The sequence below is a fragment of the Eptatretus burgeri genome, chromosome 8, assembly GCF_056783735.1.
Source record: "Eptatretus burgeri isolate ZD-2024b chromosome 8, Ebu_testis_v1, whole genome shotgun sequence".
Classification (NCBI taxonomy): domain Eukaryota; kingdom Metazoa; phylum Chordata; class Myxini; order Myxiniformes; family Myxinidae; genus Eptatretus; species Eptatretus burgeri.
The window spans coordinates 25,729,107-25,754,222 of record NC_140968.1 but is presented as its reverse complement, the minus strand read 5'-3'; the positions used below and the strand labels follow the sequence as shown (position 1 = coordinate 25,754,222).

Genomic DNA, 25,116 nt, shown 5'->3' with positions numbered 1-25,116 from the left:
TGGATGCACACATGCAGGCATGCCGAAACCGAGCTCCATATATATATATATATAAATATATATATATATATATATCAGATAAGTTATTCTCACCATAAAGTCATGAGTGATATTCCATTATTTTGCATTTTGCAAAGTGACATCACTTTAAAACTTGCTTCTTCGACTGCATATCTGACTGATTCAATGACAAATTTATTCTGTTAGTTGCATCATGATTGAGATGCGGCTTTGCCACTGATGGCCCCAAGATACAGAACTTATAAAAAGGAATTTCGAATGTGCAAGCCAAATGCTCTATGCTTTTTCCGTGCATTACCTTATGCGAAAAACAGGTAGCACAAACGTTCTGTACATCCAGAGCGCCCTCTGGTGGGCTATAAAGAAACTTAAAGCTACGTTGTCCAAGCAACTCCACATTATAGTCCTTACAAGATGTTGTGCAGGTCATGCGCTGACCTTTGGGCCATTGAATTTGGGTTTGATGTAGAATTTGTGCTTCGCAGAGAGGAAGTTTGTCATCAAAAAGTGAAAAGTCCTCCAGATATACATCAAGTTGGGTGTCCTGTGTGCTAGCATTAGTTGTCTGATGTTAAAAACCCCATGGTTTTTACCCCGTGGGGTCTTCCACCCCACGGGGTCTAAGCACCACTTGCGTTCTCTCTTTTCTTGTGTACAGTTCATTTGAAGGTGTATTTCTCAATTATTCGTGAACAGAATTAGATGAAAATTTACAGGCATACACTACACACATATGTGCAGGCATTACCTGAGGCCAAAGTGCGATTGTGACCCTTCGGGCCGAGGAACGGCCCATTCTGGCCCATTTTCTTAAAATTTTTATTTCTTGGTTCATAGTGGATGGAACCGAACCAAACTTGACAGGTATATTCTAGAGACCATTCCCCAGGCATTAACTGAGCCCAAAGTGCGATTCCGGCCCTTTGGGCTGAGAAACGGCCCTATCAGCCCAGTTTTTAAAAATTATTTAAAAAAAAAAAATTAAATGTGCTGGGCGATGCCCAACGCAAAATTAAGTCGCAAATGATGATATGAAACTAGCCTCACTCTTGTGAGGTGTTCTGGTTTCTTTTTCTGATGCGATAAAAACTTACCAAATTTCAAAACTATCTGTCACCCGTGCTATCGCTCACCTGAGAGTTGTACGAATGAACTCCCATGGGGTATGTTCGCAATTCGAACTTGTTTCATCTTTGAGGAGAAGGCAAAGTTGTTGACAATATCCTGGCCAAAATAAAATATATATATATATATATATTTCCGTCCTAACCAACAGGAGGCACCGCGTCAGCAGCACAGCCACGCTCCCTAGCAATGATCCCACCAGCAGCCACGTACTGCATGTGAGAGAAGTTGATGAAGAGTCCATTCTGAGTGTCATATGCTCTGTACGATTTGAATGCAATCTCGATCAAGAGAGAACAACACATGTATTAGGAAAGCTTCCGTACGGCGTTCCCACCTCTGCTAATGTCTCACCTTGGCGGCCCTGAGCAAGATCTCCCGCTCTTGATCATCTCTCCGCTGCTTCTCCAGTTGTTCCAATTGCTCGAAGAAGCGAAGTTGAGCACGCACGTCACCAGCCCGCTCATAGTGTGTGCAGTCCTAGAAAAGAGCAGAGGTAGTGTCAAGGTGATCAACTTGGTTCGTATTTGGTCTCGTTGTAAAGACTCACCCAGCCTGTTGCACTTGTAACCACCAGTGGGCATATCTTGCAACGTTTAACATAATTTCCCACATATTTATCAAGATGGATTCCCTGACAGGTTTTGGATCAATAAATGAAGAATGCAAAAGTGTTGATGTGACAAGTAACATGCATGACTCCTCCAATAAAGGGGAACCCAAATACAATTTTTTTTTTCCTGAAAACCATTGAAAATCATGAATCACGGTCTGATTTGAAGAGAAAAGAATATTTTTTTAATTTTTTTTTGCCAAACACAAGGTGTCGGAGAAAAAACCCCTGGAGTGGCGATTTTCAATTTCGCCAGTGATGTCACACTATAAACTCACCTTAATCCGAGTGGTGGTTTTACATAGAGAAACAGTGTATATCGAGCTCGGATTCAGATACTGATTCAACTGTCATTAGCAACTCTGAAGGTTCTCAGAATGTTGAAAATGATCAGCAGGATTTTGAAGAAATGGTGGGAGAAAATTAGGAATGGAAACGCTGTCAGGGGAAATGTGGAGCTGTATCGTTTTGAGCATGATGCAAGCGATTTAGAGGATCGTTTTGAGCATGATGCAAGCGATTTAGAGGATCGTTTTGAGCATGATGCGAGCGATTTAGAGGAAGAAGACGGAAGTGAAGATGTTGGTGTCAAAAAGATCAAAACGCTGGTCGCATTTTAAATGCAGCTCAGTAGGTTTTGCTTTTCATTCAACCAAGTGACACATTTCCATTCACTAGTCATTTGGTAATTCCCTCTGCCACTGATAGTGGAGAAGGGTCATGTTTTCACCCGTCTGTTTGTCTGTGAGCATGATACATAGGGATACACAAGGATATTAGACACAGGTGGAGGCCATGCGGCCCATCCTGCATGTGCCTCATCAACACCAGACAAAAAAAAAAAAAGAGAAAATCGTAATTATTACTTTTTCGTAGTTTTTCTTCTGTGGTTCTTTTTTTTCCTTTCCAGGGGAGGGGGTGTGGGCGGTGATGGTTCTTGGGTAAAAAACACACGACATCAACCACACAACAGCCCTTGAGGAGAACCCCACAAATAACACTCCACACAGATGCACACAATCACCCATCAATGCTCAAGCTACCTAAAAATCCTGCCAACATCCCCAAAGCCCTCCATCACCAATACTTCCAAGTACCTATCTAATTTCAATTTAAACTTATCCACTGTTTCTGCTGCCTCTATCTTTCCAGGCAGACCATTCCATGCATTAACTACTCTCTGAGAAAAAAAAAACTCCTACCTTACTACCGTCTTAACTCTCCTCTTGTTTACTCTCAGGCTCTGGCCCCTGGTCCCATCACTGTCTACTTTGCTGAATAATTATTGTGCACTTATTTTATCTACACCCTTCATTATCTGAAACATCTCTATCATATCTCCTCGTAACCACCTTCTTTCTAGTGTATAAAGCCCTGTCTCCTTCCGCTGCTCCTTATAGCTGAGTCTAGCTAGGCTCGGAATCAATCAAGTCGCCCTGCGCTGAACCCTCTCTATGGCAGTGATGTCCTTCCTAAGTTGTGGTGACCAGAACTGCACACAATATTCTGGATGTGGCCCTCACTAAATTCCTATACAATTTTGAAACCACATCTTTTGATACATAATTGATCCCCCTCCAAATGTAACCTAAAACCCTATTTGCTTTTTTCATTGTTCTTTTCCATCCCCAACACCTTAAGGCCCAGTCACACCTTGACGTTTTAGCCAACGTATGCCGATTTTTGAAATTTTTTTCTAAAACGCTGGCACACGTTGAATACGTTATGGGTAAGTTTTGATAACATTGAGAGCACGCTGAAAAACACTGCCATACGTCGTTGTACGCTGGCTTTAAACGTTGTACTTTTCGGTTGTCCTCAAATTTTTGCATGCTTGAAATTTCACGACGTATGACTCACACGTTCCGCTACGCTGGCCACAAGTTGTATGCACGGTCTGTGATCGTTGACAGACGTCAACACATGCAACTTGTAAGTTAATCATAAGTTGAGACACGCCGAGGTAATGTTTAGCGTACCCGAAACTTATTTCTAACCTATGATTAACGTGTTGTTGGCACGTTACTCGATCGTTGCCACACGTCGACAGACGTTACTTTTAAGTTACTCATAGGCTGAAAGACGTCGGTATAATGGATCGTCCTTGCGTCAGCGTCCACGGCCACGGCCAGGACACTTATTTGCAGCATTCTTCAAACTTTTCTTCGGCATGACGAGGATGTTCACACTTCGATGTCTAGCTTGGCTATGATTCCAATTGTCCATCGGCAGCGTCTATTTAAAATAGTCGAGTTTGAGCGTTTTAACACGTTCAGAAGAAATGCTTCAAATTTCCAAACCCCAGCGTCAAAAAACAAAGGCGAGTGACAGCAATTTAAATCGTTCATTGTAAACAATGAAAATAGCTGAGTGGTACCGTTGAAAAGTCGTTGAGTGTAAAAAAAAATCCAATTGTTGAGCGCAAGCGTCTATTTTCAATAGTGGAGATGCAGCCATTTAAATCGTTGAGTGGCAGCCTATGAATAGCAAACCCCACGTCACCGGCAAAGATAAACTGCCGCACGATATGGATAAGTTCGGCTATCGTTGGGCATAGTTTGTGAACGCCGGCTACATGATAATTATTCGTTGATATACCGTATCTATAAGTTATCGAAGCGCTCTATGCACATTATTAGTTCATTGTGCATTTGTCCAACCCGTTATGAATAGACCTAAATCGTAAAAACAAGCCATAGCTCATTGTTGAAAAAGCCCCATAAAAAATTAGCCGCGAAGAACTTCGAACAATGGTGCAAAGATGTCTCCGACCCGTGGACACGCGGACGCAAGGAGGATCCATCATAACCCACACCCTCCCCCTCACACTCACCTACTACTGCCAACATGAACAAACTACTACTAATACTAATACTAATACTAATACTGTTACTGCTGACATGGACATCGACTCAAAAAGGACTCGAAAACACTGTTGGGTTCCCTTTTATGAACACCATTTTTATATACCAATTCCCAAAACCGCTGGGAACACGTCTTTATATGGCAGTTGTAAGTTAGAAACACGTTCATTTATTTTTTTTTGTCGACCGGAAAACGTCATTGGAATACGTCTACATACGTCGATGTGTGTTGGGACTAAGTAAAGAATTGGTTCAAAGCACGTCAAACATAAGTTAGAAATAAGTTTCGCGTAAAAAAGACATTACCGCGACGTCTTTCGACTTATGAGTAGCTTATAAGTAGCCTTTCTGGACGTGTGTAAGCGTCCGCATATCGTGTGTACAACTTATCCCCATCGCATGCGGAACGTGTGTCATACGCCAAGTACGTCGTAAAATTTTGAACATGTTTAAAATTTCTTGACGTACTCTACTTACTACGACGTATGATAGCGTACTTTAGCATTCTACTCACGTATACCAAACTTACTCATACCGTATTTGACGTGCCCCAACGTTTTAGACACATTTTTCTTAGATCGGCATACGCTGGCAAGATCGCCAAGGTGTGACTGCATGTTGACACTTCCGTTTCTACGGCAGTTATGATTCCAATCGTTGTGCGTCAGCCTTTTAATAGGCTACGTCACGACATCGTCGGCGATGCGTGCAACGCGCTATGCCTAAGTTAGACTATCGTTGGGCATAGGTTGTGTAGGCCGACAACAGGTTCAGCATTGGTTGGTATAAGTTATCTATAACACAACGAAACGTTCTGTGTCCGTTACTAATGCGTTATACATAAGACCAAGTCGCTATGAATACGTCCGAATCTTTAAAAAAAAAAACATCAAAAGTTCAACATAAGCCAGCGTTTTACATAAATTTTAATACGTTGCCATCGCTGGCTAAAACGTCAAGGTGTGACTTGTCCTTTACACTTGCTCAGGTTAAATTCCATCTGCCAATCTTTTTCCCAATCTATGCAAGTATCAACACTTTCCTGAATCTGATCACCATCCCCCCATGCTATGCACCTCACCTCCAAGCTTTATGTCATCTGCAAATTTGGAAAGCCTACTCTTCACACCACTATCCAAATCGTTGATGTAAATAATGATTAGTAATGGTCTGAGTCCTGATCCCTGAGGTACACCACTACTTACATCCTCCCAGCAAGACATCCTCCCAGCAAGACATCCTCCCACCCACAGCCACTCTTTGCTTCCTAGCACTCAGCCAGTTTGCAATCCATTTAGCTACCTGACCATCCATTCCACAACCCCTCACTTTGGCTAACAACCTCCGATGTGGTACCTTATCAAATGCCTTCTTAAAGTCTAGATAGACTATGTCCACTGCTATTCCCTCATCCACCCAATCAGACACTGCTTCATAGAACTCTCAAAGATTTGTTAAACAGGAACTACCTTTGGTAAACCCATGCTGACTACCTTTAATTAGTTTGTATTTATTTAAATGGTTCCTCATCTGGTCCCAAATTAATGTCTGCAACACCTTCCCCACAACTGAAGTCAAGCTAACACGTCTATAGTTTCCCAATTCTTCTCTAGATCCTTTCTTAAAATAACAGTATTACATTTGCTCCTCTCCAATCCTCCTGTACCTGTCCTGACTCCAGGGAACTATTGAAAATATCCGTTAACATCTCGCTTACCTGCTCAGCCACCTCCATCAATACTCTCGGGTGCATAATATCAGGCCATGGAGCTTCATTGACTCTTAGATTGCCTAGCTGTTCCTTCACTTCCTCCACTCCAACCTGGATCTTCTGTAAAAAGCCCTTCCTCACCTCCTCGATAGATACTCTCAGCTAGTGGAAATTCTCCTGACTCTTCTTGTGTAAAAGTTGAAGCAAAATAACTGTTTAATAAGCTTGTCATTTCACTTTCCTCACGAACCACTCGCCAAATGCAATTCCTCAATGGGCCTACACTTGGCCTACACTTGGTCTTTACCCCTTATGTACTGTCCGAAGAAAGCCTTTGCTATTTTGTATGACATTCTTAGCCATGTCCTTCTCATACTCTTTTGGCTTGCTGAGTTATTTTCTTCACTTGCCTCTGTTTACTCCGATAGTGAAATAAATCTACCTCCAGTCCTGTTATATTAAAACCTAATAAATGCCTTCTGCTTCTCCTTAATAGCGTTCCTTATCTCACTACTCAACCACCCTGGTCTCTTTCTGCTAGTTTCACACCTCATTGGAATGTACTTACTCTGCACTCGCCACATTTGGTCCTTAAAGGTTTCCCATTTCTCTGATGTTGATTGTCCTGTTGTTCGAGTCTCCCAATCTACATCACCCAACTCTCTCCTCACACCCTCAAGGTTTGCTTTCCTGACATCTAATAGCCTTACCCTACTATCCTGAACTATAACCCTAAACAGAATCTTTGCACACACGATGTTATGGTGACTTGATCCTAAATGCTCCCGACACTCCATCTCCTCCACCATATTGGGATTGTCACTTAAAAGGAGGTCGAACACTGCACTCCCCCTCATGGGCTTATCTACAAACTGGGTTAAAAAGCAATCCTGGACTAAAACTAGGAAATCCTCATCTGCTCTGCCCTTTCCCTGTTCCTGGACCCAATCTATCCCTGGCAAGTTAAAATCCCCCATAATCAATATTCTTCCCTTACCACATGCCCTTTTGAATTCTTCCTGTACTCCTCCTTCCTCCTCTTCCTTCACTGCAAGCTGCAAGTTATCTATCCGTTCCTTCAACCCAGAGCCCATAAAAGCATCCTACTGTTTTTACAATCTCAAATCTCTTCCCATACAGAATCCTCAAAATTTATTCCTTCCTTCATGTCACCCCTTTATCTTGATGCAATGCTGTCCTTTACCCAGATTGCTACTCCTCCTCCTATCATACCGATACACCTTGTAGCCTTCTAATCCTGTCCTCCAGTTATTCCCTCCTTAAACCATGTCTCACTCACTGCAACTATATCGTACTCCTCGCTATCTACTTTGGCTTCAAGCTCTTCCATCTTATTATTTAAACTTCTGGCATTGGTATGGAATATGTTTAACTTTTCCCTTCCTGAAATTCGGTTTTCTTGCCTGGCCTTACTAATCACAATGATATCGTCAGTTCCTTCCTTAATAGCTTCCCCACCCTTAGCTGACCTAAAAAAGCCTGAATTCCTTCCTCAATTCACACTGAAAACCTTGCTGCACCCTTTCTATTTAGCAGATGGTCATCATTCCGGAAAGACTCCCTTTGTCCCCAAAATGATTCCCACTGCTTCTTAAATGCAAAACCTTCCTCCCTTCCTCCTCCTTCCTTCACACACAGAAGCCCACAACCATAACCAACTATTATTCTTCCAGCCATTGGTTGACATCTATCGCTCTGCTCATAATTTCTATATCATGTCCTAATCTTGGGCGAATCCCAGAAAACATTACCTCACAACCCTTTGCTTGCAGCCACTTACCCAATATCCTGTATCTATTTTTCAAAACCTCAGAGTAAACTTTCTCGAAATCATTTGCGCCTCGGTGGACCACAACCAACTTTTTCCTATCGTGACCCAATATGATATAATTTACACTTCCTTCAATGTTCCGAATTCCTGCTCCTTCAAAGCTGCACAGAACTCCATGTCGACGATCCTTCATGTAGAATGAAGAATCGACATATTTAATAGTCTCATCACCGACAAAAACTGTCTCCAAGACCTCATTCATACCAATCTCGATTGCTGTACTCTCACCACTACGTTCACTTGCTACACCTTTACCACTGCCTGCGATCACTGCACCCTCACCACTGCCTGCACTAAATGCACCCTCATCCCCTGCCTTCAATCACTGCACCCTCACCACTGCCACTCACCACTGCCTGCAGTCACTGCACCCTCAGCACTGCTTATACTCCCCACACCCTCTCCACTACCTGCACTCGCTGCACCCTCTCCACTGCCTGTACCCGCTGCCTTTAAACTGCCTGTACCCGCTGCCTCTCCACTGCCTGTACCCGCTGCCTGTACCTGCTGCCTTTAAACTGCCTGTACCTGCTGCCTTAAAACTGCCTGTACCCGCTGCCTCTCCACCTCACCACTGCCTAGACTCGCTGCCTCATCACTGCCTAGACTCACTGCCTCACCACTGCCTAGACATGCTGCCTCACCACTGCCTCGACTCGCTGCCTCACCACTGCCTGGGCTCGCTGCCTCACCACTGCCTGGGCTCGCTGCCTCACCACTGCCTGGACTCGCTGCCTCACCACTGCCTGGACTCGCTGCCTCACCACTGCCTGGACTCACTGCCTCACCACTGCCTGGACTCGCTTCCTCACCACTGCCTGGACTCGCTGCCTCACCACTGCATGGACTCGCTGCCTCGCCACTGCCTGGACCTGCTGCCTCACCAATGCCTGGACTCTGCACCCTCATCACTGCCTGTCTCACTGTACGCTCACCACTCTCTGCTCTGGCTGCACCCTCACCACTGCATGCATTCCCACCACTCCCTGCCCCTGCTGCACCATCACCATTGCCTGCTCCCGCTGCTAATTTCCTCAGCAACCTCAGCCCACAACTATAAGCAACTATTATTTCCAAATTTCTCACGTTATGCCACTTGCTGCAAGTTATCTATCTGTTCCTTCAACCTAGTAATAAGTATCCTCAATTGGGCTATTTCCTCACACTACCTACAACAGTGAGTACCCTCCGATTCCCATATTCATGATGTAGCCCACATTAAGCATCCATCACATTTTATGTACTCCTTGATCTTTCTCCTTCGCTCTCTACTTATACCCTTTTTCGCCACCATATTCCCAAGGCCCCAACTAATTAAAAATGCGCAACTTAACACTCGGCCTCCCCCTGCTTCTTTCAATAAGCGAACATAAATACTCACTAAAACTGTTATGAACACAACTACAACCTTTATAAATACAATCCCACAACCCCGACACAAAACTCAAGAACAAAATACGCAAAACAACACACAAAAAACACTCATCTTGTTCTGGCCTAGGAGTTAAACACAGCCGCGTGCCTACATATAGATATCTCAAAAAGTTATGTGCGGATTCGGGCAAAACTTGGTGGACTGGTTGGGAGTGTGACAAGGATGAATTGATTAGATTTTGGTGAAGATCAGGATTCGGATCTGAGAATTTTTTTTTGATTTCATAAGTGATTATTCACCATTGAGAGATGGAGCCAAAAAACGATATATAGCATGTTACTTCAAAAAGTTGTGGACGGATTATGACAAAACTTGGTGTACGAGTTGGGTACGTGACAAGAACATGGCGATTAGATTTTGGTTTAGGTCCGGATGCAGATCCGGCCTATCATTGTTATACAAAACGTAAACTGTTCAGCCTGGCGGAGGTATGCGCTCTACCGAGTGCCGTTCTAGTTCCATCTGTGCTCCTGAAAGGTATAATAAAGTTACCGGCACCTTATTCTGTTTGTATTAATCAAATCGTGCACACAGCAACGATTGTGTTTTAACGCACAAGGGCTTTACGTGACTAACGCAATGCAGTGCGGAGCTTGGACATCGCAACTTTCACATATCTACTTGTTTCTCCCAATGATTAAAAATACTGCTAAAAAGCAGAGCTTTGTGATATTTTACCTCATATTTCTATCAACTATGATGGTGAAAAAAAAATTGATAATCCCAATCCCAGATGGAACATCACAAATAGATTTGACTCCTGGGCAACCATTCACCATCAAGCAAGCACTAATTCCACCTGAGATTACAAGACCATCATCAATCCTGATTACAATTTGACCATTCATTCCTAAAATGATAAACTTGATCGCAACCGTCCAACTCGATAAGCACCAGTTGGGCTCGGTCAGGTTGTAGCTTAATGGTTTGATGGGTGTACATGCTTCTTCTGGATCAAATATAACATGTGTTCCCCAATATAATAAAGTTGATTGGAACACACCTCTGGACATTACAGGTAGGGTGATGAAGAAGAAAATGCACTTGTTAATTACAACTGACAGCACGTTGTTGTTCGGAATACAAAAAGAAAGTTAATCAAAGCATACAATAGATATTTAAATGCTAACGGAGTCTCCAGATACTTATGGGACCATCTTCAAAGGCATTCCAAATGTGGTTTGGTAACTGACCCGTACGGAGTCCACACGGTGTCGTGCAATGACTGCGAGCTTCTCGAGCACGCCGCGCAGCCGCTCTTGCGTAGCGTGGGAGAGCAGGCTCACGGTGTCGGGTGCCACCTCTTCCACGCCGTATCGCCGTGCTGACAACAATGAATGAATGAATTAATAAACAAGGTGAAAAAATAAATCAAAGAAGTAAACATTTTCAATAGGGAATGAGAGGAAAACGGAAGGTCAGAAAATGAGTGGAATAATTATAGAATGGGAAGAGAGTTTAACGCAAGTGTGAAAGTTCAGAACATCAGAAGGGTAAGGTGGTAAGGCGTTTAGACGGGTGGGGGTGGGGGCAGTTGGAAGAAGAGGCCTGAGGGAGGAGGGAGGGTTCTTGGATCGAGTAACGAGGGAGAGCTACATCAAGGTAAGAGCTGAAAAAGATGAGAGAACTCTGCGAGAGGCGATGTGCAGTGGCGATACCGATATGGTGGATGCGGTTGAGCAGAGGACTTGAAGCCAGGAAGAGCTCATCCTTGCAGGAACGAATCTGTGTCCCCACAAGCTGTGCACTCGTCGCCTGAATGCGAGCATTCTCCTCACTTATGTTCACTCCTGCCATCAGCGCGACGTCATTGATGTCATCATCGTCCCTGGCCGACACCGCCATCCGACACAACAGAGAAATGATGGTGACAATCGGCGCTACTGCCAAGGGAGTGCCACTGCCCTCGGCTGCTGTGGGTAGCCCTCAAAATTATAGTTTTGAAAATCCAAATATCAATATGCAGGCAAGTTGGTTAACATCTCTTCAAATAGCTACCGTTTTGAATGACACAGTTATTTTGGTATTTTTACTCATGAGTGATAAACTAAATAGACTGGAGGCTTTGTTAAGTACTGTACGCAGTTTTACCACACGAAATGTACAGTCGTCATAACAAGGTTACCAGAAGGAAAACATGATGGGGAGAATGCAAGAATATGCAAGTTGGAAAGTGATTTGAAAGAACCAGCAAGTTGCCCGTGCCCACACGGGATTCTAAAACGGAGCAGGGATGGAGTCGGTGAAAATGCAAATGGCATCTTCTGTCACCAAGTTGGCAAGCTGGGAGCAACAATTCGCATTTTAAATGCTTTTACGGCAGCGAGGTGCTCCATTTGAAACTGATTGTTCGATAAACATGTGGCTTTTGATGCCTGGGGTCCGTAATAAAAATTTGTATTGTTGTCAAAGCCAGTGACCAATTGCAAATAGTAGGAGGTTAATCAAAATGAGGGAGAGGAAGGTTGACGAAGAAGCAGCTGGCACGATTAATTATATCGGTGGCTAATTGTGCTTCAAGAATGTAACCAATAGAAAACTTAAAAATAAAAAAAAAACATTCCCACAAGGCTCACCGGTATGTTACGTGTGCATGGGGAAGGGGTTTTAAAAAAGCGAATAAATAGATCTCATCATTATTTAATTTTCGTCTTTGCATCCTTTCGGTTTACATGAAAAAAAACCCACAGACCATGTGGAGTAGTAAATACAACATTATATAATTTAATGTTTGTTACGTTACACTTTAATACATTAAATAACAAAAGTGAAGGGATCCAGTGATGAAAGAAGAATGATGATTTGCCACATAAGGGGAAGGTTATTTTTGTGGCAACAACACATTAAATTAGTTTAATAGACACCAAATAAATATCCATGGACTGGTGTTGCAGTAATCAATGAGGGGGAGAGACGAGGGCTTCATTAAGCAAATTTCCCCCCCGCCCCCGTTTGGGTACCGGATGCAAGGTGGTTTCATTTTCACATCAATCCGAGACTTATTGTGAAGCTTGTACAGAAATCATGTACACGACAAAGATATCCACAGACATCAGTGTATTTATACATGAATTGCAAGGACATTCATAAACAATGGACAAACACGTATGGGATTTGAACATCATGAGATGGGGGAGGGTACAGAGTGATTGTTATCAGGTTAAGCCATAAAGTGCTGCCGCCCTGTGCTCGTGTGGATACTCCTTCAAAATATGTTCTTGAAAACCCTTGGAGTATACAATTTATGCATGTTCTGGAACTGGGACCTAACAACAGATGAGAGCCTGTCGTCGTCGTGTTCATGACGTGTGCACGTGTTAATGCGAGCATCCCGATCACTGCGATGCTTCGTTTTATAAACAACAATTTACATACAAACGTGGGTGCTGAACCAGTACTGTTGTTCCGAAGCGACGGTGTTTGCATTGCAGTACTAAACGACGCGTTTTGAAAAATCCACTAAAGATTGTGGATGGAAAGGCAGGGCAAACACGATACCTCTTCTCTGCACATAAGAGAAGAAGCAAAGGTTTTCACTTCTTCATGAGCAATACATAGCAGGCTAGCAACTAGATGTGACTAAAGGTTCCAATGTCACTTTTCAAACAGATGGAAATAAGTCTTGCCATGTAGATAGTAGGCTCATTTCTCATCTTTTGTTAGTGCGTAAGATTGCAATGTTTATGTACCCGGTCAAAGGCAAGACACACAAGTACATTTTGTACCTGAATCCGCTACCTCCAGCCTCCTTTGCCTTGTACTTGGCACTTGCCGTGAGTGCCGATGAAGTCTGCTGGCCTGAAATGTGCCCCAGCAGGGGAGTAGACTGTTTCTGTACAATACCTGGTTACAAAAAATGAGGGTTGGGCAGAATGAATGAGGTGTGGAGGCATTCCATAATACATACACCGTTCACACTTTAATATAGAAAAAAAAATTTCAGAATTGTTTATTGTTTGGAATCCGACTCAGGCCCAGTACATCACACGAATCATGCTGTGGGTGCCATCATAAAAAAAATCGTGATATTTAATGAAAATCAGCCAATACAAAATGTACACAGCACCATGAAATGGCTACGGTGCAATGCAAGTGCATTCTCCTTAGCAGACTTCCCCTTCATCAAGTTAGGCAGAGGAGACTAAATAACTCACCTGTATTGAGCTGGCGGACCTGCACGGCCATTTGTGTCGGCGTTCCAGCAACCCTCTGCATGAACGGGGCTTTGGCCTGGGCAATGGACACCGAAGCAAATACGTATATTAAAATTTAAAAAAAAAGGAATCGTATTACAACTCGAATTCATTTGTGTCCAGCTTGGGCACATCACCAAACCCAACATCTTCTAAAAAAAAACAAAAAAACCCAAAAACCACACTACAGAGCTGACTCTTTTGTGGGAGAGAAAGCACATCTTATTAAACATCAATATCTGGGAAATACACAGCACGCTATGAAGGAAGAAGCGTGTGAAGAAGAACCACCACATCAGAGGGAGAGAAAAGCAATACCTGCCAAGGAACAAAGCTATCAGCGAGCTAACAGTTTCCAGCAAATAAATTAGCTGTAAAAATAAGTTATTTCTGCAGCAACTGCACATTGAAGACTATTTCATGAAAAAAAAAAAGTTTATTTTCATATTCTTCTTCATGTCGAAGCATTTATTTTCATACTTACAGGAGATTGTATTGTTACGAATCTGGAACCCATCGCACACAACAGCCAGAGTCCTTATAGATCAGTTATATCGGTAAGTATGTGTTCTCGGTAGGGTCCCGTCCAATGTTTAATGGGTGATTAATTGAACGTGCGCTGTGAATTATTTTATAGTTAGGATTTTTACATCACCAACAACAACGGCAACAACAACACTACTCGCGGCATTGTCTGCGCTCTTCGAGCATGTGCGGAATTCCATGCCCCAGGCGGTGTGAATTTCGCACCAAATATGGTCACGAAGCCTTTTGCTCTGGCTTGGCCCCAAATATGGGCACGGAGCGCTTCGTTCTGGTTTTGCGCCAAATAAGGGATGCGTCATTTTCCGCCCAATGGGCGACGCGCGGACCAGTGCCGGGGCAATTCTTTTCAGGAAGGCGGAGCCGCGACGCGCCGTCCACCCAATGGGAGCAGGCGACGGGGGAGCGGACCCGCCCCGAAGGACGGAAGAAAGGATTGAAGATTGCGTCCAGTCTGCTCGAGCGCACTTCTGTCTGGGTCTGCGGCTAACTGCATCCTGCGCATCCGAGGCGTCTCGTCTGGCGCATTACAAGCGGTCGACCATCTCATCACGGGAGATCACCTCGTCTCGGCTCCTCTGGGTTCGGTTGCCCTGGTCCTTCCTTTGGCGCCTGGTGCTCCGGGAAGGTGCGGTCGTACAGCCGCGCGAACGTGGCCAGGTAGCCAGCCACGTTCTCTTCCCTCAGCTCGTCTTCCCTCCCGAACTGAAGGAGCAATAACGACCTCGAGGTGCATCTCTTTATGGGTATTTGTGTGTGCGTGTGGGTGTCCGTGGGCCCTGTCTCAAAGTGGAATTGTTTAAGGAATTGCTTGTACATTTGATACCCTTCTTTATTCGGATAACTCTGCCTTTACGTGCTCCCCTCGTCCCCCGATTATTGTAAATAAATTCCCCTCTTGTTGAATGTACCAGCTTGTTCTTTGTCATTTCTGCCATTGGTTTGCCACGGTGCGTATTGGGGGTTAGGAAGGCCGTTGTTGCCGTAATTGTTCATTTGGACCGACAGGCCTCGGTAACCATCCGCTCGGGTTACACACGGTTCGAGCACGGTAACGGCTCGGCCCACTCGAGGCCTGCCGAGGGTGTGAATTCCCCGGTAGCTATGCCGCGTGGGTACTTAGGTATATTGAAGTTTGGCAATTAACCTCACCCCACGCGGTCGAATTATGAGCGATTCATGGTTCCGTAAGGGGCCCGTGGCTTTCGGACTTATCCGAGGGTCACGACCTAAATTCTGGTGTGTTCGGTGGAGCCGACTCTACTGCTCCCCCCAAGCCGGTCATGCTCGCCACCGAGACCCGGCCCCACAACAGTATATCATCGCTCGTTAAATAAAGGAAGGCTTGAACACTGTCTGTGCAACAAACAGGCATATTGAATGCATGGGTATAAATGGTAGCAGCCTCTGCCATGTTGTACCTGCTGACCAGTGACCTCACATTAATACCTTCCTTCACACGATAACGATGACACAGGTTCAAGGCAAAGTATGTGTTTCCAATATTGGAACCCTCTTTTTAATAAAGCTGAAACCTCCAGAATGCTAGGCGGATCAATTATCGTGTGCTCCCACCAAGACCCATCACATGAGAACAAAGACCTGCTTGACAGAAAATACACTGTGTATGTACAAGCATAAAAAGATGAAGAATAGCACCTTGAACCAGATATGTAAGCCTCCACCGACTGGGGGAGGCTTACCCTTGATGATCGCCTGCAACATCCAATGATGGCCATTTTTGGGGGGACCACCATACAACCTTGACCTTCAACATTCATGGATAGAGTGTGAATTTTAAAAATGTGTCCCCATCTCCAATCTATCCATAAAACTCAACATCATGAAAATCAGAGGAAAATTATTGAAGTGATGATCAAAAACATGTTTTTTGTAAATTAGGTCACAATCCGAAAAAAGGAGGTCAAGGACACTAATGAAACATCAGGTGTGCAACTTCAGTGCAGGTACACGATTATGATGCAAGAACATCTTGGTAGGCCAGGCTGTTGACTTTTAACTCGGAGGGGTATGATGTAAATCGAGCGTAAATGCGACTTGCTCTCAGCTATCTGGAGAGCAAATTCAGTCCGATCGGACAAACTTTAGTCGAATTATGGTGAAAATGATAAAAAGGTCTATAATTAGGTCATGACCTTAAAAAAAATTAGGTCACGGTCAAAAAATTTATGCCAACTGCGAATACTTTCTATTTGCATTACTGATGCAAAATTTCGTTTTGAAAGTTCCTGTTGGTTCCAAGATATAGCTCAGAAATTCGGAGTGTTGAGAGTGCAGGAATAAACTACAACGGCGCTCTTCAACACTGCGACGTCGAATGATATGACTCCGCCCACATCGTTACATTATTATACATACTTGGACCAAGTTTGATTTAAATCCCTTCAGCTGTTCTGAAGGATCACATTTTTACCTGACCTGACCTCTGACCCCTTGATACCAAAATCTAATCAGTTTATCTTTGCACCACACTATATACTTAAATACTAAGTTTGGTCAAAATCCTGTCACTGGTTCAGAAGTTAGCGTGGTAACAAAAATTAACGGGACCTCTGACATTTGACCTCTTGACACCATAAATCTAATCAGTTAATCTTTGCATCATTATACACACTTGTAGCAAGATTGACTTGGATCCTTTCAGCCATTCTTAAGCTATCGCGAGAACGAAAACCTATCACGGAAGCATGGACGGACAACCTGAAAACATCATGCCTCTGGCAACTTTGTCAGTGGAAACATTAAAAAAAAGTCTAAATGGTGGTTTAGTACTCCTCAGGGTCTAATAAGCTCTGGGGTACCACGAAAAAGTCCATCCATCCATCCATTGGGACCATACTCTGTGCAGAGCATTGGTGCTGCCTAAGCAGTCTCCTTGGCTATTGGACACAATCCTGGACAGGTCGCCACTCCGATACAGTATACCAGCATGCTGGCACTCATTTTTGCTGACCTCGGAAGGATGACAGACAGAGTCAACCACACCTGGTATTAATTCAACAGCCGAGTGGGATTTGAACTCAGGATCCTGGGATCCCAAGCTCACCACTCTAACCATTAAGCCAACACCAGGCCATGAAAAAGTGGGGGCACTAATTGTAGAAACAAACCCCACAACAGCAACAATCAGCCTTTCCTATTCTATAGGGGGAGGCTCAATAAACCAGGAAACAAATAGGTATAAGAGAAGAATGAATTGTGTGTTTGTGTTTTTTCATGGAAGGTTCTATTGTTTGCTTGGGAAATGGATTTGGTGTACCGTTGCCACCGAGGGTGACTGAACGAGTTGCAACGTGTGATGGGGGGCGACGACTCGCTGCTTCAACGCGACGGCGGACGCCGCCTGTTGTGCCGCAGTAGCACCGGGGGTCGCCATGGGAGGCAGAGACCCTGACAGAATGCTGGCAGCATACTGTGGGTTCTTGTTCATCTGCCGAAGCGCCGGAAGACTCCTCTGTGCATTAAGAAAAAAAAGGAGCGACGGTGAAGTTGGAAACAATTTTGTTTTTAAAGAAGTCAGCTCATTTTGTCAGTGGTTAACATTTCTGACCAGAAGAAGCCAAATGTCCCAGCACAGATGGTGGAGCAAAATGCGGTCAATGCGGAAGTGCAAACATTAAACAGTGAGGCAATTCACCTTCAAAAAAGGCACAAGGTAGGGCTGTGGAGAGGACTTGAGCTCCGTCTGCAGGCGCTCCGTGAACTCTTCTGCCTCCAACTTACTATCCTGTCCAATGCAATTGTTGGATCATATCCATTCTTGAAATTCATCAGCCAATTGAACACACCATCAAGTTCTAAAGTGCTGCTACAAAAAATTAAGCAAACTCACACACATAAAGTCGTGCAATCTTTCATGACTTCACATACATTAAATTCCAAAAAATATCACAGATTGCTAGAGATAGAAACCAAGAACCATTATATTCCTGCAGACGAAGTGGCTCTCCACAACGATGGGAGTTCTTGATTGTTCCACAAGGTCAGCAAGCGATGATGTGCTGAAAATGACCGCACGATATAAAATGAGCTTCACTTCTCTCGAAAGGTCTTACCAGTAGACTCTGCACAAGTTCACGCACATTCCGCGCGGTCTCCAGTGATTGCGAGTCCGAAGAGGACAGCTTGATGAGAGTCATTAGAAAGTTCTTACACTTTCGTACATTCTCCAGCAACTCCTGTAGCAGCAGAAACTATCATAAGAACATAGAAGACCTGATGCAAATCACGAACGCCAAACTCAAATTTGACTTCGATTCTGTGATCAAGGTTTATTAATCAGCATTTCCTGGGATTAAAAATGACACCATGCGTCAGACACCGTCGAGCGAGTTGAATACGGGGATCTCACCGGGGTCATGACCAAGGCTTTTGAAACTGACTGTCCTGTGGCAGCAACAACTGGTGCCGGATGAAGTAGTACAGTCTGCACGCAAGACAGAAAACAGTGAACGAAAACAAAAAGGGCAAGAAGAGGTGAGAGGAATAAAGAATGGACACATTACAGGAGAGCTTCACCACAGTTATGTTTAAAACAAGCCTTTGGTCATGTTCAAGCCTCATCAAACATGTGGTTGGTTGTGCCTATTATCCACATTATTTTTAATTCTATATTCATAATGGAGAGGAACTGGCTTGTCAAATGCAAGAGAAGGGAAAAAGAAGAAAACAATAAAATAATTTCACTTGGAGGAAAATCTTGTTGTTGTTCTTTAAACAGGATCTAAAGCTAGTAGACGCACGTGTGTACACACACACACACACACACACACACACACACACACACACACACACACACACACACACACACACACACACACACACACACACACACACACACACACACACACACACACACACACACACACACACACACACACACACCTCAAGAATGAAGTGAAAAGATCTTGCAAGCTGAAGAGTGCCGAATTTGTACCAGTGGTAGTTGAAGCAACGGGAATGATAAAGAAGAACCTCACAAAGATCCTAAAAACTATCCCTGGGAAGATTATCACAAAGAACGACAGTTCGAGACTGCCCGGCGCTCAGTGACGATCTTGAAAAGAGCCCTCAGAACAACACAACTTAGCCCACGAATCACGATCCTTCACTCAAACAAAGGTGGATACTTCAAGCCCTTCTGAAACCCACATACAGTCAAAGCTCGTTACTATGCCACCCGTCGGGACCGAGCAAAAGTGGCATAGTAGCGAGAGTGGCATAGTAACGAGATTTTGTAAAAACGGCCTTATTTTCTCAAGTTAACCATCTGTAGATAATCTTTAGACAAAATTTATTCCAGCAAGTAAAAGGCATGACTGTTGTATAAGCAAAGCGAACGGAGAACATACACACACTAACAGAGTTCACACACTAACATATGGCATGGCGAGAAATTCACGACACACAAAGCTTTCAAGAATCGTCGGTTGGCACATCTTCTTTCGGCGGATCTCGTGCATCTCGTTGTCTAGCCAATCGCACGCTTGCATCACACCGGGCTTCCCGCTTCTCTGCTGCATGAACTTCCGGACGGTGCTACAAGCGCGCTGGGCTTCCTCGAACGGAACTATTTCCTCCTCGATAGTTACCTCGTCATCTTCGCTTTCCACCGGCTCCTCACTGCACAGAATCTCCTCCGCAATCTCCTCCAGCGTGAAATACCCGCCAGTCGCGAGGCGCTCGTCGGCTTCGAGAAAGTCAGAAAGCTCGATCTCCTCGTTCTCGTGCATCTTTTCCTCGGCAGGCAGAGCTTCCCAGATGTCGGGCAGCTCCGCATCCTGTGGCTCAGTTTGGATCTCCTCTTCGATGAACTTGGCCTTCGCGAAACAGTTCCTGATCGTCGACTTGCCGACCTGCTCCCAAGCACGCCGGGCGACGTGTAGAGTGTCAAGCAACGTGAACTTGAACTCCTTTCCCTCGTCTATGGCCTCAAGCCGGCGGCATAGCAGGAGCTTCTTGTTGTGGCGCTTGAGGTTCTCTATGATTCCCTGATCCATTGGTTGCGAATTGGCTGTCGTGTTGGGTGGGAAGAAGACCAGTTGGATGTTGTTCAGCTCGAGCTCGGGAGGGTGGCCAGAGAAGTTATCGAGACAGACCAGCACTCTGCGTCCCTGCTGGCCGAGTCGTCCGTCCCACGCACGCGACATCTCCTCGAAAAGCTCCGCGTCATCCACGCCTTCGAGTTCGCCTTGTACTTGACCGGGATCTCTTTGTTCTTGAAGGCACGGGGTTTCTTGGAATTGCCAATCACCAGAAGAGGGAACTTCTCACAGCCGCTCATGTTTGCCCCAACCAGAAGAGTGATCCTTTGCTTGCTTTTCTTTCCTCCAGTACACCGCTCTCCCCTGAAAGCCATGGTCTTGTTCGGAAGCAGCTGCCAGAAGAGTCCAGTCTCGTCCAGGTTGAAGACGTCGTCTGCGGAGAACTGCCCGAGTAAGGGCCGGAGAACCTGTTGTTGCCACTCAAGAAGGGATTGCGAATCCACCGCTCCAGCTTCGCCCTGCACTGTCTTGAACGTGATGCCGTGGCGCTTCTTGAAATTGCCCAACCAACCGTCGCTCGCCATGAAGTCTGGGATGTGCATCAGCTCAGTCAGTTTCATCGCCTTCTCCTTGATCAGATCGCCGCTGACAGGCACATTCTGTCCTCTTGATTGCTTCAGCCACATGAGCACTCCCTCATCAAGCTTCGGGTCGTGAGCCTGCGTCAACTTCATGCGCTTCAATGGAAATCCAGCTTTGATTGCAGCCTCGATTGCATCCTTCTTGCTGAGAATGCCCTTCACGGTGGTTCTCTTAACTTCGACGCCCCATTTCTTGCTAATCTCCCTGGCCAACTTGGACTGATTCGGCTCCTTCTTCGCGGCATCGATGATCTCCTTCTTCTCCTTCAGCGTAAAGTCGGTTCGCTTGCGTTTCTGAGCTGACATTATGGGCTGAATTTGAAAAAAAATGATGTCACTGTTGTACGTGTGCCTGCGTGTCTGTGTGTGTGCTCGCGCTTTTTTGTGTCTCGTTGTGCGTGTTGTGATTGGCATGTTGTGGCTGGCATCGGGGAGAAGAATCGCGTGTTTTGACACAGTCTGACTATGCGCGTACGTATTGAGTTATGTTGTGCGCAGCTGGACTGTAGTTAGTCGCTTCGCCTTTGGACGTGAGTGTGATAATTGAGCACTGCGCAATACAGACTTTTTCCACGACTCGTGCCTTTTAACAGTCACACAGTAGTGGCATGGTAGCGAGAGTCGGGGGTAGCATAGTAAATTTATTTTGTATTGAATTTTGTCGGGACCAAGCAAAAGTGGTATAATAGCGAGAGTGGCATAGAAGCGAGGTGGCATAGTAACGAGCTTTGACTGTATGTAGAAAACAATCAACAACATACACGGCACAACACAAGACAAACACAGCCACTGAGCTTCCTGGGGGAAGTGCCGTCACTTCCCAGGGCACTCTGGGTACCAGTGACGTCACAACAATGGTGCCACTTTTCTCACCACACTCAGAGGGCATTTCCTAAAGAGGAATTTCCTCCTCCCCATGAATGCCAACATGTGGCTGTTTGTTGTGCTCTATGCTTTTTAGCTGCTGAGCTTCAAGCAAGGAAGCAGCACGTACCATTTGAAAACTCTCTGCTATGACTCGAGCGAGAGTTTGAACCATTGACCTGTCAGACTTGGAGCGGACTCTCTAATCATTAGATCACATAGTAGTTGCTGGTAATATAAAAATTAAATTGTATTAAAAATAAATTGTTGAAATATAATTTATTAAAATACTGTTGTTATTAAATCGAGCATTCTTCATCACCATCATCATCATCGTCATCGTCATCGTTATATGCCCGTTACCATGCATGCATGTGCAAGCCGTGTTTCACCGAATGGCTGCTTTCCAGGCTGCACGATCCCTTGCTCACCCTCTTGTTAGGCCTTTAACTCGAAGATCATCTCTCAGCAACACATCCCATGGGTTTTCCTTGGACGGCCTTGAGCTCTCCTTCCAGTAACATTCATATTTATACACCTCTTCACCAACTACCCGCCCACATGTCCGAACCATCTCAACCTACCCCTACGCATAAGATCACGAATACTTTCTATTCCTAACCGATCTCTTAATTCCACATTTTGTTTCCTATCCTTCAGTGTCACATCACATATCCACATCACCATTCTCATTTCATTTTGTTCACACCTCCGTTCATCCTCCTTTTTGATCACCCATGTTTCGCTGCCATACATCATCACATTTCTAACGCAAGCCACATAGTTTTCCCGTTAATCAGAGAGAGGTCCCTTTTGATGTCAATAGGGGTAACAACTCCCTAAACTTCCTCCAGTCACTTCTAATTCTTGCAATCGCTGCTGCTTCAACACCACCACCTGGACCAATCATATCACCAAGGCAACAGAATTTATCGACACATTCCAGAGATATATCCCCATAAACTAATCTTTCTGCTCTAACTGGAGTCACTTGTTTACCTGCACAAACAGCACATTTGAAGTCAGGTGCCACCTGCAGTCTACCCCTGATGCCACTACACCTCTTGTGCACCCAGCAGTTGCAGGATTTACACAATATTGAATTACTACCAATACACCTTTTCTGCAGACAGCACAGAGCCACCTTTATTTTTCCACACTTCCTTCTCCCACACCACTAATCAGTACTTTCGTTTTCCCTGGATTCAATTTCAGTCCTCTGGCCTCCATACCCTCCTTCCAGACTGTATATTTACCCATTACCTCTTCCACACTGTTGGCTATCAACACTAGGTAATCAGCATATAGGAATTCCCAAGGTGAGCCTCCTTTAAATTCCTGTGATAAAGCCTCAATAACCATGATGAACAGGATTGGACTCAAGACTGAACCCTGATGAACACCCACTTTCAGTTCAAAATCCTCAATCTGCACTCCATTTACCCTCGCAGAGGTTTTTGGGTCATCATGCATTGTAATGACTACTCTAACTAACCAATCTTCCACACGTAACTTTCTCATGGACCACTGCACCACTTCCTGAGGCACCCCATCAAACGCCTTCTTCAAATCCACAAATATAAAGTAAAGTTGTTTATTTTTCCCCATATATTTTTCCTGTAATTGTCCAACTATAAAAATTGCCTAAATCATGGCATCGTGAAACCAAATTGCATTTCATGTATATTAACACTCTCATCAATTTATCCATGACGCTCTCTACCACTTTCATTCCATTGTCAGCAACTTCAGACCACTATCGTTGCTCCAAACTAAGGCATCACCCTTCCCTTTATAATATTCACCATTACACTCTTCAACCAGTCATCTGGGGCAGATGTCTCCCTTAAAAATGAATTTATCAATGTAGTGATTAAATTCAAACAGCACATTTGAATTACCCCCATTGATGTCAATAGGGGTAACAATTCTTTAAAATAAAAACCAAAACAGCTCTGGTTGATATTGTCTTGGCAATTAGGGTGGGTATTCATTGGGGGGGGGGGGGGTGGGGACAGAATTATAAAAGTACATAAACATATTCTGCAATTAGAATATTCAGCAAATGAGTCGAAGAAAGAAAGAGCAGAGCCGCAATTAGTGAAATCTGATAGGTTATGGTCGTATTTCTAAAGATGGTATAAAAAACCCCTGACAAGGTCAACAAGGAAAGGTTAACTTCTGTTCGTGCACTTATAAAGGTAAGCTATGCCTTTGTGAGAAATAGTCTGGGTAGAATCAATAGTAGTTCGGGTTCTAAAGTGCAAGGTAAACTTACACTTTTTGGCCCAGGAACACCGACAGAGGCTGGTGAAGTAGGCCGAGATGATGTTGCGGTAGTAGTATTTGCAGTAGATTTGGATGCCGACAAGCTCGGTAACGTTGAAGCAACAGTAACTTTGATAGCAGGAGAGAGAGCCGGTGATGTCCGGTTCACCTGAGCATTTTGGAAGAAAAAATTCAAGCATGTGCACCTTTATCATGCATGAAGTACAAAGGACGAGGATGCAAGTCCTCATCCAACTACACCTTAAAAATGGGATATCTACATTTTACATTTAAAAAAAACTAATAAATAAATAGTTAAAGAAACAAACATAAAATTAATGAATAAATACACATAACGTGTGTTGTGGAAAGGAAAAAGGAATAGAAATAAATAAATAATTCATGGTGGCATACAGGCGTGGGTGATGGTAAAATGAATATAAAGAAATAATTCAAAGTTGTGTGTTGGTAGTGAAATGTCAAAGTGTATATAAATAAATAAATACCACAAAGCTGTGTGATGATCATGGAAATGATAGTGCATATAAATAAATAACTAAACAATTCAAAGTTGTGTGCTTGGCTTGGAAATGGTAAATTTAGATTTGGACTCATTGCTGGCCACTTCAGAACAGTCGAGCGTTTTGTGTTGCACAATTTCCTGGGTGTTTTCTGAAGTGCGTTTGGGGTCATTGTCCGGCTACAGGACCTTTGACGGAGACACAGCTTCTGACACTGGGTTGAACATTATGTTCTAAAATGCCTTGATAATCTTCTGATTTCATGATGCCGTGCACACGTTAAATGGACCCAGTGGCAGAGGCAGCACAGCAAACCCAAAGCATCACTGAACCTCCTCCATCTTTGACTGAAGGGAAGGTGTTCTTTTGTTTGAAGGCTTCATTTTGTTTTCTGTAAACAAAGAGATGATGTGCTTTACCAACAAGCTCTAATTTGATTTCATCTGTCCACAGGACATCC

The 25,116-nt window shown here is 44.2% G+C and overlaps 1 protein-coding gene across 3 annotated transcripts in view; it reads right to left on the bottom strand.

The window, feature by feature from the left end:
- LOC147021360 (uncharacterized) overlaps positions 1-25,116 on the bottom strand; it is a 113,115-nt gene that overhangs the window by 78,393 nt on the left and 9,606 nt on the right. For all 3 annotated transcript variants that reach the window (XM_085891231.1, XM_085891233.1, XM_085891230.1), the window contains exons 4-13: positions 24,146-24,304; positions 18,730-18,804; positions 18,434-18,556; positions 18,016-18,105; positions 17,638-17,832; positions 13,776-13,851; positions 13,347-13,464; positions 11,280-11,449; positions 10,815-10,945; positions 1,501-1,626 (exon numbers count right to left, since the gene is read on the bottom strand). In XM_085891231.1, coding sequence (XP_085747357.1) covers positions 1,501-1,626; positions 10,815-10,945; positions 11,280-11,449; positions 13,347-13,464; positions 13,776-13,851; positions 17,638-17,832; positions 18,016-18,105; positions 18,434-18,556; positions 18,730-18,804; positions 24,146-24,304 — 1,263 coding nt within the window. The remainder of the gene's footprint in view (positions 1-1,500; positions 1,627-10,814; positions 10,946-11,279; positions 11,450-13,346; positions 13,465-13,775; positions 13,852-17,637; positions 17,833-18,015; positions 18,106-18,433; positions 18,557-18,729; positions 18,805-24,145; positions 24,305-25,116) is intronic.